The sequence below is a fragment of the Platichthys flesus genome, chromosome 8 (assembly GCF_949316205.1).
Source record: "Platichthys flesus chromosome 8, fPlaFle2.1, whole genome shotgun sequence".
Lineage (NCBI taxonomy): Eukaryota > Metazoa > Chordata > Actinopteri > Pleuronectiformes > Pleuronectidae > Platichthys > Platichthys flesus.
Genome location: NC_084952.1, coordinates 14,561,234 through 14,578,173, shown reverse-complemented (window position 1 = coordinate 14,578,173; position 16,940 = coordinate 14,561,234). Strand labels below are relative to the sequence as shown.

At 44.1% G+C, this 16,940-nt stretch overlaps 1 protein-coding gene across 1 annotated transcript; it reads right to left on the bottom strand.

Annotated features, from left to right (window-relative positions):
• Positions 1-2,229: 2,229 nt before the first annotated feature.
• LOC133958454 (BTB/POZ domain-containing protein KCTD16-like) lies at positions 2,230-13,624 on the bottom strand. The gene is made up of 2 exons (XM_062393245.1): positions 11,652-13,624; positions 2,230-3,479 (listed from the first exon to the last, which is right to left on the bottom strand). Exons 1-2 carry the CDS (start codon positions 12,472-12,474, stop codon positions 3,028-3,030), a joined length of 1,275 nt encoding a protein of 424 aa, XP_062249229.1. The 5' UTR covers positions 12,475-13,624; the 3' UTR covers positions 2,230-3,027.
• Positions 13,625-16,940: the final 3,316 nt, after the last annotated feature.

Here is a 16,940-nt window from a genome sequence, read left to right as displayed (position 1 = left end):
TGTTCCCCTATGTCGCAGTAATACCAGCATTAATTGTCTTGGATTTATGACACAAGAGGAGACTGAATTACAGTATCGTCCAAACCTCATATAATACAGGACCTAATCCCTGTATTCACCAAATGAAAAATTAAATCTTGTTTTCTTGGTTTTACGTCATGCCTCCATTATTCCATGTGTGAATGTCGGTCTTTTCAGGGCGCCTGGTCTCTGATAAGCAGGGTAATTCTCCCACTCTTGAATCCACACAGGCTTTGCAGTCATTTTCTACAAGGGGGTGTAATCACGCTGTCAGACCTGTCTCACGCGTAACCAAGCTGCTGTGGGAAATGCAAGGCCTGCAGTCAACCCTGCTGGATAATTGAGGGCGGTAAGCGGTGGCAGTGATGTTTTTTGATTGAAGATTTAATGTTACTTTGCATCCTAGAGGAGGATGATGGTTATCGACCATCTATAAAGACCACAGGACCAAGGCCAGGATCTGAGGCTATTGATCTGTAATGAAAGCAGAGTGGCAACGGCTGGGTTCAGGTGGAAATGTGGGAGAGACCAGCAAGGTCATCCGTGCGAGGCCAGGCCAGGCCAAGCCAGGCCAGGCTAACAACGTGAGACTGCGCACTTTTGATATGCAAAAAACCCCAGGATGCATTGATTTTTTTATTTGGGTGTTAGGATTCAGATGTGATGCGAGGGCGAAACGCCATCCAAAGCGGATCTGGATTTCAAAGACTGGGAAAGAGGCATTGGATTTCAAGCTGAGAGATTTCATGCCGTGTTTCTATTGAATGAAGGCTGAGAGGAAGAGATATGTGTCTGGGTGCAGAGAGGAAGAGGAGAGGAAGAATGGCCACGATATCCCTGACCAATTTATTATGTTACTGTCTCCTTCCAGGGTTTCTCTGTTTCACTCTCCACTAGGGAAGAAGCTAATGCGATTGTTAATGAGTGTCTGGAAGTAAAGACTAAGCTAAATAAAGAAATATATGATTTTTCTTTAAACTTTCTTTTCTGTGACATATTGAGGTAGGCTGTCGTCTCTTTTGTCCAGGATTAATAATGCTAAGAGCTACAGGGGTATATGTCTTTTTTTGTAAATCCTGCACATTTAAAGCAAAATGTATCACCAAACTGTAACAAAGGTCCTTCCATTGAACTTGCGTCGGAGGACACTCACTGTCCCAAGAGAGACGCACGTCTTCATTTATCATCTCACCGTTTTTTTTGGTGGGGGTTGCAGCGATAGGGTCCCCAGGCATTGCTCCTTACCGATGCAATGTGGCAACACTGCAGATATCTCTTTGCTAAAAATAGTGCTCTCTATAGTGATGAAGAGATATTGTTCTCTGTCCGTTTCCTTGAGATCCACTGCAGAGGATGAGGTGTGCATTTGAATGTCAACAATGAAGGATCTCTATCACATCTTGAATGACATTTTGTGGTGACGAAGGGTGCATCAAAACACTAAATGTTTGAGCTTTTTTCCAGTGGAGCTTCAACTCAAATCAAGCAGTTGTTTAAAATGATGTCACCCCTGAGAGAATTGCGGCCATGACTGGTGCTAATGTTGCTCAATTTGGATCCGGACAAGCGTGGTCTCTTCCATAAACCATAAACCAATTCAAACCTTTGGCCAATTCAAGCATGACAGTCTTAATCACAACCAAAGTGTAGTTGCACAGGAGATAAATAATCTGTCGGAGGCTTGTTCTGCCTCCAACAGCGATGCCACAGTGGCTGAATTCAACCACAACTGAATCCGAATGTAAAAACGATTTGACTTGAGCAGCATATTGACTTTTAAATGTTCTCAACACTGTCAAACAATACACTTTTATATCTGTAATATCTACTTCCTGTCAGTTCACCTTGGGAGTCACAGTTAATTTATTTTTCAGAGCTATAAACATTAAAAAAAAAATGTATCCCTAATTTATTGAAATTATGTATTTCAATTACATTTTCATACTTATCAATTTCTCTTTAACAAGGATGAAGTAGGATTTATGACCTGCCCTGCAGCCAGCCAACAGGAGGCAATCAAGACTCTTTGGCTTTACTTTTGCTGAGCATCCATGTCTGCTGTTTATTTATCACTCACTGTTTGGGGGAGCGAATTAGTGAACGACCATTTATGAGAATTGGACTTATGAGGAGGTTGAAAAAGACTGGAATGTCCATTTGAATCTTGATATGTTGAAGGTCACATGAAGATCCATAGATACAATTCCTACTCATTTATTAGCTTTTTTGCACACTTACAATCAAGGATTTGATCAATATCAATTGCCATTATATTCTACCTACACAACATCATCTATCCAACACATAATGAGACAAAAACTTTCACAATGGCAAACAGATTTAGGCGGTGCTTTTCCTCATTTACGTTAGTCTCAGTCATAAACACACCATTTCTACCCATCACACTAAGCGGTGTATTGAACGTTTGTTTTGAAATTGCATAATTATGCTAAGGGTGAAATGACATGCAGTGCCTTTATCAAAGCTCAGTATATGTATATGTGTCATCAGTGGAGTGGAGTGATATTCCATTGCTAACTCACAGCACCATCTGGGTACATCCATTAAAAAAGAATCTATTGAGCGCATGTGCACGTACAATAGGTGATAGGTTGATGAATTGAAACAATGTTGCCCCTGAGGTTGCTTTGTTGCTTCATCTAGTGATATAGTTAGTGATATAGCTCCCAGCTCTCTGGAGGGGGGACAGGGTTAGCTATCCAAGACCCAACAGGAGTAACCTGATCTAGGCATGTGTATATCATATTCAACACTGTGCATACTTCACAAAATGAATGACTCACGCTGCCTTGTACTGTATGTGCTCCTCTAGTCATGCTGGCAGGGAAAGTGGCCATTGTTTTTATTTTTTTTCTCAGTACAGTGTGTGTCTTCCAGGGTGCAGTCTATTGCAGATGCAGTAAATACTCTTTATTGACGGTGACACGATACTACAGAACCGTCTCTCTTTACTCCCCCGGTCTTTTCTCGTCTTCACGATCGCATTTAGAGACGATACTTTCTCAGAAGCTCTGATTGCCACATGTACTTCCTCTCCGGAAAGCGATCTGGAATCCTAATGCGCCGGAAGTCCTGGATGCATTTATCCAGCTCCTGCTCTGGAGTCATCTTGTCCCTATTCGCTTTCCTCTTCGCGGCATCTCGCTCCCGCACCCCGAAGGTCCTCACGCGGAGCATGTCAGTCTTGCGGCGCATTTCGGCGTGCTGCAGCATGTGACCTGGTCCCTTGGGCATGGGGCGGTCCAGCGTCTGGATGTTGGGCCGCCGTCTCACAGGGCCGCAGATCACGGTCCCTTGAGGGGAGCTGGCCTCCGATTGGGTCTCGGAACAGGAAGTTGAGAGGTCGTTGAAGGAAGTGCCGCTTTCACCTTCGCGCTCACTTTTATGGCTCTTGCAGCAGCAGTCGCAGTGAGAGGACGACCACTTTGAGGGCCCACCTAGGAAACACACACACACACACACACACACACACACAAATGCTCTTGTCAGTCGTTCTGACCACATTAAATTTCCTTTTACAGCAAGACCTTCATCGTGCAGAGAGAGAGTGCAAAGTAAGGTCTTGGGGTGGTGACAGATTCCACAACTAATCGAAAGAAACAGCTACTGTTGAAAACAAATGCTGATGAATGCCTACACAGCATTTTCAATGTCATACAAATATCTTCAAATGAATATCAAATGAAGGATGTATGTGTGTCTGATCTTGAGTGTGTGTGTGTGTGTGTGTGTGTGTGTGTGTGTGTGTGTGTGTGTGTGTGTGTTGGGGAGTATTTAGGGGGATACAGATGTAAAACCACTCAAGTTATTGGGTTTGACATTAAATAGCTGAATCTGAAGGCGCTGCTGGGTTGTGCATATTGCCTTCCCTGATAAGAAGTACCTCAGGGCTTAATGCACTTTACCATGGCTCCCTACAGAACAACTTACCCATTTCCTTGGTCAAAGCTTGTCTTAACGCCAAAAATAAAAAGCGTTGGCATTGTAATTTCTTATTAGAATTGTAACCTGGCTGTCAAGAAGGTGGTCTTTTTTTCAGATAAGTCATATAAGTGTACAAATGTACTTTATATCTTTTGAAGAGGAAGAAAAAGGAGTTAAACACAAAAAGATATATTTATCTTGGGAAGTATCAGAACCAGGTCACTGAACAGTGAAGTGAATAGATGTACCTGCAGACCCTGCGGGTGTCCTGATCTCCTGTCACGAACTCGAGGGGCAGGGAACCTCGTGCGAGCAGGACATTTTAATGGTCTATATTCTTCCCCCTGTGCTTCTTTCTTGTCTCATCTCACATCCTCCTACACTTCTAATTATGAACCACAAACAGCGTAGTGCCCACTGGCTTGTGACAGTGTTCAAGTAAAGACAGCAAACACAGTCAGTGTTTCATTTTCAAAAATATCCCTGAACTCTGCTCTCATTAAATTCTACTAACAGAAATGTGCAGTGTTGAAAAATGCTTTGCTCGCTGCAATATAAACAACAGTGCATGCGAAATAAACTTATGTGCGCAGAATCTTAAACCCTCTTAATGGGTTTTCCCAATATGATGATATAGACTCAATACCAATGATATCTAAGAGGGAGCATTAATTTGTCCATTACCTCCTTTCAGAGCGGGCACCAATTTATACTGAGCAGAGTTCAAGGGGGATTTGAACCTCTCTGTGCACACTGTCATAACGACCTTATCTCCGGCGTGATGATTGCATTGGGCCGATAGTGAGAGAGTCACTAACAGCTTTTTAATGGCTAATCCATGGGTAAAGAGGCCAATCAGCGCACCAATTTCCCCGCACAGAAAATGAATCCAGCTGGATCCAGCAGACGAGCAGCACCAGGCAAATGGATGCAGGCGCTTTAGCCGGGAGGATCAAGAGAAGGGAGGCTGAGTATTGTTTCTAAAAGGCTGGATGCAGAAGTCCAGAGGGGATCTCCAGTTAGGAAGCGAGCCAAAACCCAATAATAGCATCATCAAATTTTTAGGCCATGCAGGAAAATGGACTGTATTAAAGCCACCGACGGGCAGAGAGGCACCTGGGCTTTCATTGTGTTATAGATGAGTATTTGTCAAAACAGAGTGTGTACATGGAAATGTACACAGATTTGTTGAGTGTTTAGGGTTTAGCATTATGGACTGAAGAAAACATTGATTTGTTTTTACAGTCTTTAATGCAAAAATAAATCTATGTGCGTAGGACTGAATCCCAGTCAAGCTTTGACGTCCCCATCAGTGGCAGGAAACAACTAAGAGCCTTGTCAGGAAACACAGCCACTCTTGGGTACACATAAACAAGTTGCTGTGTATAATACACTTTGATATCTTTTCAGGGAAGCCATTGATTGGAGTGTGTTTTTCTCCGACCTATACAGTCTGTCTAAGATATCATATTCCAACCACATTAAAAGAGCGGGGCTGGTCCTCTGGCCGGGCTCCGGCTGCGTCTGCATTTCTCACAAACAACACAGAGAGAGGGATGGAGTGGAGTTCTGTGCGGGAGCCGTGCAGGCGTGTCACCCAGGGTGTTGTCAAGCTCGGCTCTGAATCTAATGAAAGCACCGATGTATGTCCGCGTGCCTGAGAGACGTCACTTTTATGAAAACTCGACCGGACGTTTGATTAAATGACAGGTTTTCCCCCGTTTAGCTTTTAAATGGCAGGAAAGTAGGACATGATGAGAACTGAAGGCAGGGAGCTCTGACAAACGCAGATCCAAATGTCACTGAGTTCCTTATCAAATGTGAGTGTATTTCTTTGACTCATCAGGAGTGTCTGATGTTTGTTTCTTTAACGGCACAGCAGCTTTGAGCCCCAGGCAAGTAATCTGAGAGCGGCTCGGTGCAATCACATGCCGAGGCAAAAAACTATTAAAAATAAACAAGAAAGACTCAATCAATCTGCAATTTTGTGTTGTTTTGCAATACTGCTCACGATCAGGAGGCCAGTTTTATTTATATATGCCGAATTGAGCTGTCCGCCTCTCATAACTGAGTCGCTGCAGTGAGTTCTGAACACAACGTGGCATTTCACATCCTGGCTGTCTGGTCCAGGCAGAAAAATGAAACAGAACTTCTGAATTTCTCAAACAACATGCCTCCTAGATCCACTTTCATCACTGCTTGCTATTTGTCCAAACACAACACATTCTGTGAGGCCGAGTGGTATGAATTATAAATGCTTCAGTTGCTGCAGGGTTACAGTGTAAAAAAACTTTTTTTCGGACAAGATAAGGACAAAATCATGGGGGGGGGGGGTGAAGTTCAACATGAGGCTTGGTTGTTTCTCTGGCAAAGAAAACAATTTTGCTTTATGTATGAGGGGTCATTTTGTGTGGCAGGTTGAATATGCATATTCATCCTTACAGGGAGGTAATCTCATACGAGGGGAGACGCTCTGATCTCAGACACACTCTTATATTCTCCAGCTCCCAGATCCAGTTACACAAATAATTTTTCTAGTCAGCCGCTGCCTCAGGAAGAGAGTGGTTTACATGCTTGTTAGCTCACAAATTAGGCCAGCGTGTCCTTGCAGCAGGAAAAAGGCTTGTCTTGCAAAGGCAGTGACTGTCCTGACAGAGAGAGGAAAATCCATTTCACCAAGATAGTCCTATTAACTAAAAAAGTATCACTTCAGCAGTTTGTGTCCACACAGCCTAACTGATGGCAACAGCCAGCTGCTTGCCAGATGTAATAAGGTGTGGAATATCTGCATGCATTTGAATTTGTCGATACAAGTCACCTCAAACCCTCTCCATCAAAACAACCCTCATCAGCAGCAGTGAGGACAAAGAACTGGTGAGGAAAAAGTCAGGGAGCTTTGGTTGTCACATGACCTATTTCAAGGACACAGAGTCTCTCATCGTCTGCCCCGGCCTAAATGATCTGCTTTCCACGAGGAGAGTGACAGCTCGGCTGGCTGATTGTTAATGACAAGCGGTCGCTGTCCCCTCCCAGAGTCAGAGGGTGGCTGCCCGCTGAGTGGCTCCCTGACAGGGAGATGAACAAGTAACGCAGACCGATAGAAACGTCTATATCAGCCTCTCCCTGCGGGCCTGTCCCCTGACCCAGCACCGTACCCCTCCGCTGCATAGGACGCGATGATGCAGGATGAGACAGGTGAGAGAGGAGAGAAGAGAGAAGCCCTCCTGAGTCTCCACAGAGCTCTCGTCAAAACCTTGAGGATGCCTCGAGAGACGGGAGGTAAGAAAAAAAGGAGAATTCTGACGTTTCTCTCCCTGTCTAGTAGGTCATATTCAAAGAGGAACATGTAATGCTAGTTCACTCAAGCATCCAATACACTACCATTAACTCCAACAGAGATTTGGAGCTAACTTTATCCACTCAGTCTAATATACACAAGGTCGCACCTGCTGCCATGAACCTTCACACTAAGTTATGTCTGTCTTACAAAGCTTCCCCTCACTGGATCCCCCCTGTCTTCAGAAAACACTTAGCTTGGCCCACAATGTGAGGAGTTTCTCCATCCAGGTAGCCATTAAGTGCCTACCATGTTTAGATTTAATAGTGCAATCAGAAGTTTGCTTGGCCAGAGTAAAACTGCCCTTTTTAATTGTTCGCTTGCTGTACATCTAGAGTCAATGATGCAGAGTGAAGACAGAAAACTGTGTGTTCCTCCTATACCTGGTTTATCTGCAATGAAGAGTTTATGTCAACGATTGTCATAAGTAAAAGTAAATTTGCTTTATTTTACTGTGCCTGTGTGTGTATGACACGTATATACGGCTTGAGATGAGCAATCTATCAACGTCTCTACTTGTATTTGTCAAACTTGCCTCATCATCACTGGGTAATGAAGAAGGGACTGTCGTGAAATCTCTCCTTGCCGATGTGTTCAAGGAGGCTCCCTACATCTGGGATTTGTGAGTGAAACATAAGACAATCAATGAGCGTGTGGAGACAGTCTGAGAGAGTTAGTGTCAAGCATCGTATTACATGACAGAAACTGAACCGACCGATCTGCACTTAACTAATTCTCCGACATCATTTTGATGCTGAACAGTGAGAAGAAATGGAAAACAGTGGATGCCTATGGATCAATGCAAAACCTTGAAGTGTGATTCGGAAAGCAGACGGCAGCAATGGCCAACTTTTCCTAGTGACTGACCTAAAACGTGAAAAACCACCAGCGTGCTTCTTAGATATTCAGCACACACTGCGCCAAAGAATGATTGATTTCACAAACTACATTTTCCCTTTGCATCTGCACCTTTTCAATAAACTCCGATTTACTCCCAAGGTGAGCCAGATTGTCTACTTGAACTGATGCACTGCACAGGGGTCTGCAACTCTATGGCACACACGCGCCTGTGCTGTACTTTGGACCATTTTTCTGCCCAGCTGCTCTTCAGGACGTATATATGAGTTATTCATGGGAGCGCCATTCATCTTATGTAGGCACTGCCAATCCATCCAGACTCCAACTAGGCTCTCTGGGAACTCGTAGACGGGCCAATCTCGGCCTCCATTACACCCAAGCAATTGATTACTTCCCCCCCCGTCTCTCCCAGCCGTCTTGTGGCCATTATTCAGGAGCCATTGTGGCTGCACGTCATCTCATTCACAGCCCAAATGAAGACTTCAGAGTTATATTAACAGAGAATACCTGGCAAGGATAATCATTTTCCATCTTGTATGTGTCTCCCATTTTTTGACAAGAATCTCCTGCACAGAATAGGACATATGAAACTGTCTCGGCTTTTAACAGAACTGATGTTCAATGATGATTTGCTCTGCCGCTGTGATGTGGAGGCTGGAACGTCAAAGCAGGTTATGATGGGATTTATTTGTACCGGATGACGACTAATATTCATCGGTGAAGTGACTGAAAGAACCTATTTTAAAGTATGGCTTGTATCTTAAATGGCTCTTAGAATAGCTTGGCATGTATCTCTCTCCAAATTGCAGTTCCAGTGGATGAGTGGAGATGAGGAAATATTTTGGGATCGCAGATTGCTTTTAAATTAGCCAACACTCTGCTCTTTCCCCCAGAGATAATTGGCAATGAAGAGACCGAGCCCAAGCGCCAAGTGGGTGGTTAAAGTTGTTAATCACTACAACAATGATACTGTCACTGCCAGTCAAAAACCAAATGTCATTATTAGGTTAGAACAACCTGAATTCTATATCTATATCTATAATCTGACAGGATTATTATAGGATGGAAGCCCATTACTTACAAGAAGAGGGGAAAGGTCATGTTTTGTTTTTGAAAGAGGCTCAGTGGCAGAAATGGTCGTCTGCATGTTTCATATTCAAAGCAGCAAAGGATGCTGCAACCACTACGTGTTTGACCAAACCAGCTTCCTTCTCCGTCCTGTCCCCTGTGATGTGTGCAGATAAATAGTGTTAATATGTGTCTCTCGTGCTCATTAGTTTATTCAAAGGGTGGAGAAGTTATACCAGGTTAAATTTGAATTATTCATCATGGCCATCAGGTGCAGAGCCTCTTGTTCACGTTGAATGCTACGACACTGTGACCTCTAGAGGAGGGTGCCCTCTCCCTGAATGTATCATTTGTTCCAGTCTGAGGGAGAAACCAAGAGCAAATGTCCAAACGGGCAGGAGTGGATGATAATAATTGAGCGTTGAGCATCTTAACTTTATGAAAGAATGACTCGCTGCCCTCTTTCAACGCACAATACCACTGTGTAAAATGATGAATATCTCCTGTGGGCACTTTGGGAAACTGTAGTCAGCTTGAACAACAGAGTCAGTGGAGTCTGTAGAAAACCACTGATGCACTGAACAAGAAGAGCAGCAACGCTTGATGCTAAGGAACTGACAGGCTGGAAGACAAGTCCCTCTCTTTGTTTACTACACTGCGCTGGATTGTTCTTTTTACACTCTTGACAAACCCAGCCCTGTATCTTTCACTCCACTTGTGACTGGATAGCAGGAAGCAGGGGACTGAGGAGGGGGGGAATAAATGAGAGAGCAGTGAGATGTTCGACTGAAAACAACAATCAACCACAAAGCACATCTGTTCTATGATCCCCCCTTCAAAAAAGGTGCACTTACGTGTGTATTCTTAGTTCAGGACTATTTGCCCTAGGCCAGCCAGTGTCCCACATTCACAACCAGGTTAGACGACTAGATTTGAAGGAGGATGCAGGCCGCTGTGCTGCTGTGAAGCAATGGCTCTCACGTCTGTCTGCGTTTGACGTGTCTATCCATCATCCTTGTGATATATGTGTGTGTGTGTGTGTGTGTGTGTGTTTTCCTTCACCCTCTCCTCGTCTGATCACCTTCAATGAAAACCCAACCTCTCTGTCTTCCGGGTGTCATCACCCAAAATCATCCCCCACGCCTCTCCCTCAAACTCAATGAACTTTCCTGTCCGATACTTGCTTTAATCTATTTTTGCTCTTTGCCCCCCCTCTTGTTTCTGCCTCAGTACTTTCTCCCCATGGCCAGGCCTCATGCAACTTTTACTGTCTCATCCTTCGTCCTCAGCCACTCTCTCCTCCATCTGCTCTCCTCCCTCTTCTTCACTTCCTTTCCGCTGGCTTCCTTTAATTCCTCTTTTATTTGCCTCCCCTTACTCTGCATATTTTTCCCCTCTGTGCTGCACTTCTTGCGTGTCACCCATCTCTGGCCTCGTTCACACTCACATCTGTCCCATCACTTGCCTTTGTATCAGGGCAGCGTCTGTTTATGTGGAAGGGGTGAACACCCACACCATGCTGTTACATGGGAAATCCCACCTGGCTGGATGTTGCTGCAGGTCAAGGCAGTTATAAATAGCCTGTATTGTTAAATAATTTGCAATCTACACGTCATGTCTTACTCTCACACGTCCAATCTCTACCCACCAACTGGTTTTTCCTCAGCTCTTCCAGAGGAAGCCATTCAGAATAATGAACAAAGTGCTTTTTAATTGACCATATGTTCCAACCCCTCCCTCTGCAGTGGATGGCATGAACCACATTCGCAGCCATTGAGGCAGTTTTGATTGATGACCAAACTTTATCAAGTAAAAAATCAAGACTGATTCCAGACAATGCAGAAACATCCATGGGAGATGCTGCTGCCCACAGTTGCTGTTTTATTCATAACCCATCATCGGGCACAATCTGAGCAATAACCCATGTTGACGCATAACGCATGTGCACTTAAAGTGTAGCTACACGGTGACTCAACTCCCGCTGAGGCCCGTGGGCAAGCTTTGCCTCGCGGCTGGGACACAGACGGAAGGTTTAGGTCTGCCACTTCAAGATATACGTACAAGGAGTCAAGGAGGCAGGGGACGCTGCAATGCCTCCTGGTGGTGTGAGCTGTACACCTCTCGCTGCAGATCGACTTCAAATCAAGACAGTTATGCAAACACATAAAGATGGGTTTTCACATGGGAAACTATTTAAAATAATCTTCGAACAAGAATATATGTGAAGCCTCCTTCTCACATAACCACGCTGTTCTTCTTACAGCCTGGATTCAGAGGGAGGGAGAGGCACCTTTTTTATTTATCACTTTTCACATGAGTTGTGGTGTTTAACTTCCTTGTTGTTTGCATTATGACTTCTGAAGGTCGAAGGCACTGATTTAATTCGCATCACTTCTATGCGCAGGAATAATTCTTCACTCACGGTAAAAGATGTAGTGTGCGTAATTGGACCAGACCCTGTCATCCGCGTAATGACCGACGGGGGACGTAGTCAGGGACGAGTTGCAGGCCACGATGTGGAAGCCGCTCTCTGACAGCATGTCAAACGCCCGCTCCAGGTGCTTGAATTTGAGGTAAAACCTGCAGGTGTAGCGGTCCGGTGGTCGGTCCGCGTCCCGGTTCTCGTTCAGGGCGTCTCCGAACACCTCCTTCGCCAAGCCGATCCGGCTGCTGACGAAGATCCGCGGCAACTTTTTGGCCTTGGCGTCGGTGTTACTCTCTCTGCCCCCCGCAGCGCACACGGCTTTCAACGCCACCGTGATGTAGCCATACCTCCTGTCCAGGGAGTAAGAGGGGTAAAACCTCTGGTCGCTGACCTGCGACGCGTCATCCAAATCACTGTTGTACAACTCGTCTGCGATCTGCTTTGACTCCTCGGTGCACAAAAGTTTGACCAGATCCGGCAGCTGGAAGTATTCCGCCTCTCTTTTCAACCTTCCCCTCTCAGGGAAGTGGTCAGGCAGGACAACTTGCTTATCTCTAAGGTAATCCAACACATACCGGAACAGAAAGCCATCTCTGTCGATGAAATAGCGTCCTCTGAGGTCTCGCGCCAAGTCATTAGAAGACCCCTTCTTGTTTGAGAACAGCTTCCCAAGTAAGGAATTTGGGAAGCTCGCCAGTGTGGCATGGCGAGTGTAGTACACCTGTCCACCCACATTCAGCTCAATGACATCCGATGGAGGGTTTTGCACCGAGCCTTGCTCTTTTGCAGGTTGCGTTTTGCAGTTTTCGCTCAGTGCCATTTTTGCAACACACCTGAGTCTCGTTCACGGAGCGCAAATGTCCCAGGTGTTCAGGGTGTGGGTTGTTGTAGCTGCATGGTGTGGATGCACACAGACACAGAGCACTGTCTTGGTTTCAGGCTGCAGCCCTCACAGCCATGCAGTGTCTGAATGATAAACAATCCCAAGGTGTGTCGGTACAGTACATATCCTTTAACCCCATGCGTAAATGTGCCTGTACGCGTTGAATCCACAATCGATGATCATAACCAGCATCCTGTTACACACACATCCACTGCTATGGGGCAAGACTGCGACTCCAAAGAAGGACAAGCCTCACTTCACTCCATCAAAAGAAAGTAAAAACACATTTGTATCTCTCTCAAGTTCTTCCGTGGAACGATTCGCCCTCTTGCGCGCGTTCTCCAGCCGTTCACACCAGTCAAAGATAAAGTGAAGGATGTGCCATGCATCCCATCATCATCTCCCTGCTCCCGAACGTGTGTCCTGACGAGTGGGATGCTGAAACATGCTCCGAGGATGGACGCGGGACTCCAGTGCGCACCCAATTCTCCAAACTGCTGAGAGCGGAAACGCTTGGTCCGGCAGAGGGTTTAAGATAATGCTGCTCTAAGCTCTGAGAGAGTGAGATAGTGAGAGTGAGAGAGGGAGAGAGGAGGTGAAAACCGTCCCATGAAGTGATGTCTTACATCATCTTAAAGGAAAATGACATTTTCAGAAGATCCACATGAAATGGACTGATGTGCGTGCGTCTGCGCGGTTCTTCGGGAGATCCTGATCCAGCCACGGGCGACGGGGCATCTGGCGGAGCGGATCCAGGTCTAATGCAGCCTCAACATCCCGGCTCTGCGGATTTTAATCCCCTCTTCTTCTTCTTCTGACTCCTCGTTGAGGCTTTCGCATTTACATTTAACGCGTTTAGCTGACGCACTTATCCCGGGCGATGGATGCAGGGGTTACATCCTCATGCAGTGTCTTGCTCAAAGGCTCTCTGGTAGTGACGGCCACGCGTACACGACTCTGCCAATCTCAAGGGATGCTTCAGACATACTTCTACAGCTTAACTCTCCAACCGGAACTCAAATATTAAATGCAATAATCAAAAAATGTTAAATGACAGTTTCCCTCTTGGGCGTCCTCTGAGCCTTTTGTCAACCGTATCACCTCAATGAGCAGGAACACTGTGACTGAATATGAAAAGTGATCCTTTCCTCATCGATTTGACTGAGTGAATTCTGACTTCAGCACCACGGACAGATCTCAGCCCACCAGACACACACACACACGCACACGCACACACACACACACACACACACACACACATACACACACACACACACAAAGACAATCACACACACACACACACACACACACACACACACGCTCTCTGTCCTATTTTAAAGAAATAAAACAATTCACTGATTTTCATCCCCATGTGTCTTTTAATCTTTTAATGCATAATACTTATATTATACTTTTAGTGCATTTGGCTAGAACTCACAAATTCCTCTTAACCGAATAATTTCATTCTGGATTACTGTAGAGCAGGAGGACAGGGGTTTGGGACTTGTATTTTTGCTCAGGGACTGCTCACTGAATTTGTCATAGAGCCATCATATACTCCAAAGTGACGCCGAGCGCTGTCAGGCAGAAAATCCAGTTTGGTGGAAGTGAGACGCGAAGGCGTATTTGCATCTTGACAATGCTTGTCATCATCTAGGTCATATGAGCTAGATGTGTTTATAAGCTACATACAACAGATGAGGGAGTGAATTGTAAATATGAATTCAAAATGATGGGGGACTGCTTTTGCACTGATTGTGTGGTTGGTCTCATATACAGGAGATGCAGGTACCTTATGTCCACTGTCCACATCACAGGCAGACACCAGCCACATTGTTCTGTGTATCCTTTGTTTGTTTGCCTTTCAGCTTCTTTGTGTGTGTGTGTGTGTGTGTTTGTGTGTGTTAGTGTGTGTTTGTGTGTGTGTTTGCGTGTGTGTGTGTGTGTGTGTGTGTGTGTGTGTGTGTTATGTGAAACAAGCCTGTCATAAATCAGAGGCTTTTCATTGCTGCAGTGCTGAGTGAGAGAAGGCGTTGATGATGGGAGAGCACCCTTGACTCTTGGTTTTGAGGAGGCAGCGGTCACGCTCTACCCTGCTAATTCAGAGTATATTGTGCTGGAGAGGGGTTGCTAAGCAGCCATGGGGGACTGAGTGGGAACAGTGGGGATTTAGAGCGACACTGAACATACCACTGATCTGCTTTTCTGTGATGCTGGGTTTTACTGCTTATACTATAAAGGATATTGTAAAGTTTTGTGTGTGAAGTGATCATAACATTTAAGTGGGCACCTAAGAAATAATATCTAATATCATTCGGTGTAGTTTACGCTCAGGGATTTGGTTTCTAAATTCTCATTTTGGTTGTGTGTTGGCTTTGTATAAAAGCATAACTTGGAGTTCTATACCTGTAGTCCCGGCTTGGGGATGAGACTGCTCCTGTATGTGCAATAAACCCTGTTTCTAATTCATCTCACTCAACCTCCTATTAGAGCCTATTTCCATGCCTCTTTGTTTTATTTCCTGCCTGTGCAATATGAACTGCCTGCTTACAACCTATGTTTTGAATGGAATTGAATTTCATGCAACTTCAGCATGAATAATGTAAGACAATATGTTGCAGTCACATTAAAATGACAATTTTTGCGAGCTCTTGCTCTCATTGTAAAGTGCAGCATGGCTTGAGCAAAAATTACAAAGATAATGTAATCACAAGTGGATAATTAATGGGTTCCGGCCAACTTACAATTTTTGTGTTCTAACACCCTGGAATTCAAGCTTACTTCAACAGTAAGTAACATCTTATCTTGTTCACCATTCAGTGAATATATATTCTGGAGCTGTTTGATTATAAAAAGAATATTAATATATTGCCACATGAAAACTTTGATAAAGTAAATACTTTGATTGGAGTTAATGGAATGTCTATGGGAAGATAACAAGGATAGTGGAAATAGAAGGTGCTGTTATGATGTTGAGACTTTTGTTTTTGCTTGATTTAGACTCATGTTGTTGGGAGACATCCTGTTCAAACTTTTTCTTTAATGTCTGTTGATAAAATCAGTATTTTCACAATCATATGGAACCAGAGAAAGACGTAACATTGCCAAAAATGGTTCAACTCGGCCCCTCAGATTCTTATGTCTAAGATTTTTTTTTAATGAGCACATTTCTGGACTTGTGAGTTAAAGTTCAGGTCAATCCGACTCTGGGGCCTTTCCAATATGTTGTCATAGGGCATCAAATCCAGCGCCACCATGTGGCTGATTGTTCTCATGTCCAGTTATTGGTCCAAGCTTCATGTTTCCAGCTCATTCTAGTTTATGCAATTTGAGCCGCAGCACAATGCACTCATAGACCTCATCCAGGTTAGACGCCAATGAATACATTTTGAGGCAGGTGAGGATGTGTTGTCCAAATACATCTGACAGATTCAAAATATTGACAAATATTATGATGAAATATTCATCAATATTTTTACAATTCTGGTCACCAAACATTGTTCCCTCAGTGTGTAGTTTTACAGATAAGCCTGGGAGGGTTCTGTCTTACAGAAAATTGTGTAATTCTACTCGTCCTGCCTGACAAAAGAGGCCAAGGTGTGAACTGGCATGTATCAGGTAATAAAATGTTATTTGTACTTTGCAGACTAAATCATATATTAATAGATTGATACAAAAAAACACCAACTCTGAACTCTCTTTGTTTTACATTCAAATGTTTGGCCTACTTGCTTTATACAGCTCAAAATGTGCATTTAAATAGTGTGATGAAAAAGTGACTCTTTAATTACAGGTCACTTCTAATACCCCAATTAACCGATGCAGCCCACTAAGAGACACTAGGTGTCCCTTAGTGGCCCTGTGGGGCAGCACAATAAATAATAGGAAAATTAACTATAAAGTACCTCCATCCACTTTAGTTATGAATTGCAACAGATCTATGTAATAATTGGCTAGACATCTATATACATTTATTTGGTAGTGTGTTATATGAGGCCTTGCAGTGCATCATTCACTTCCACTGCCTGGCCCTGGATTATTTTCATTCACAATTTGTCATACTGCCCACTGTCTAGCTGTTTGAATCATAGACTGTATTTAAAGAGGTCTGTCTGTGTGAATGTGAAATACTCCATTAACAGCTGCTGACAGGCACATGCTTTATCAGCACCATGACCTCATTTCGAGTGCACACTTGGCCTGAACTCAATGTGAATACATATCTTATCATAATCTCTGCTTTGTAGTTGGTTAATCAAGTTTTCTCTTTTATTTTTGACAATTTTTTTTTACCACAATAGGAAGCATTTTTTTTTAATAACAACAGTGACCATTTAAGTAATATTTTACATTGTTCACCAAGTAGTACATATTATCTGGTCTTTAATTAAAATTAATAACAA

Excerpts from the sequence above, each read along its gene's own strand:
- LOC133958454 (XM_062393245.1), bottom strand. The coding sequence starts at position 12,474 with ATGGCACTGAGCGAAAACTGCAAAACGCAACCTGCAAAAGAGCAAGGC. Across the intron at positions 3,480-11,651 it reads CGCACACTACATCTTTTACC|GTGGGCCCTCAAAGTGGTCG; the intron begins GTGAGTGAAGAA and ends TGTGTTTCCTAG.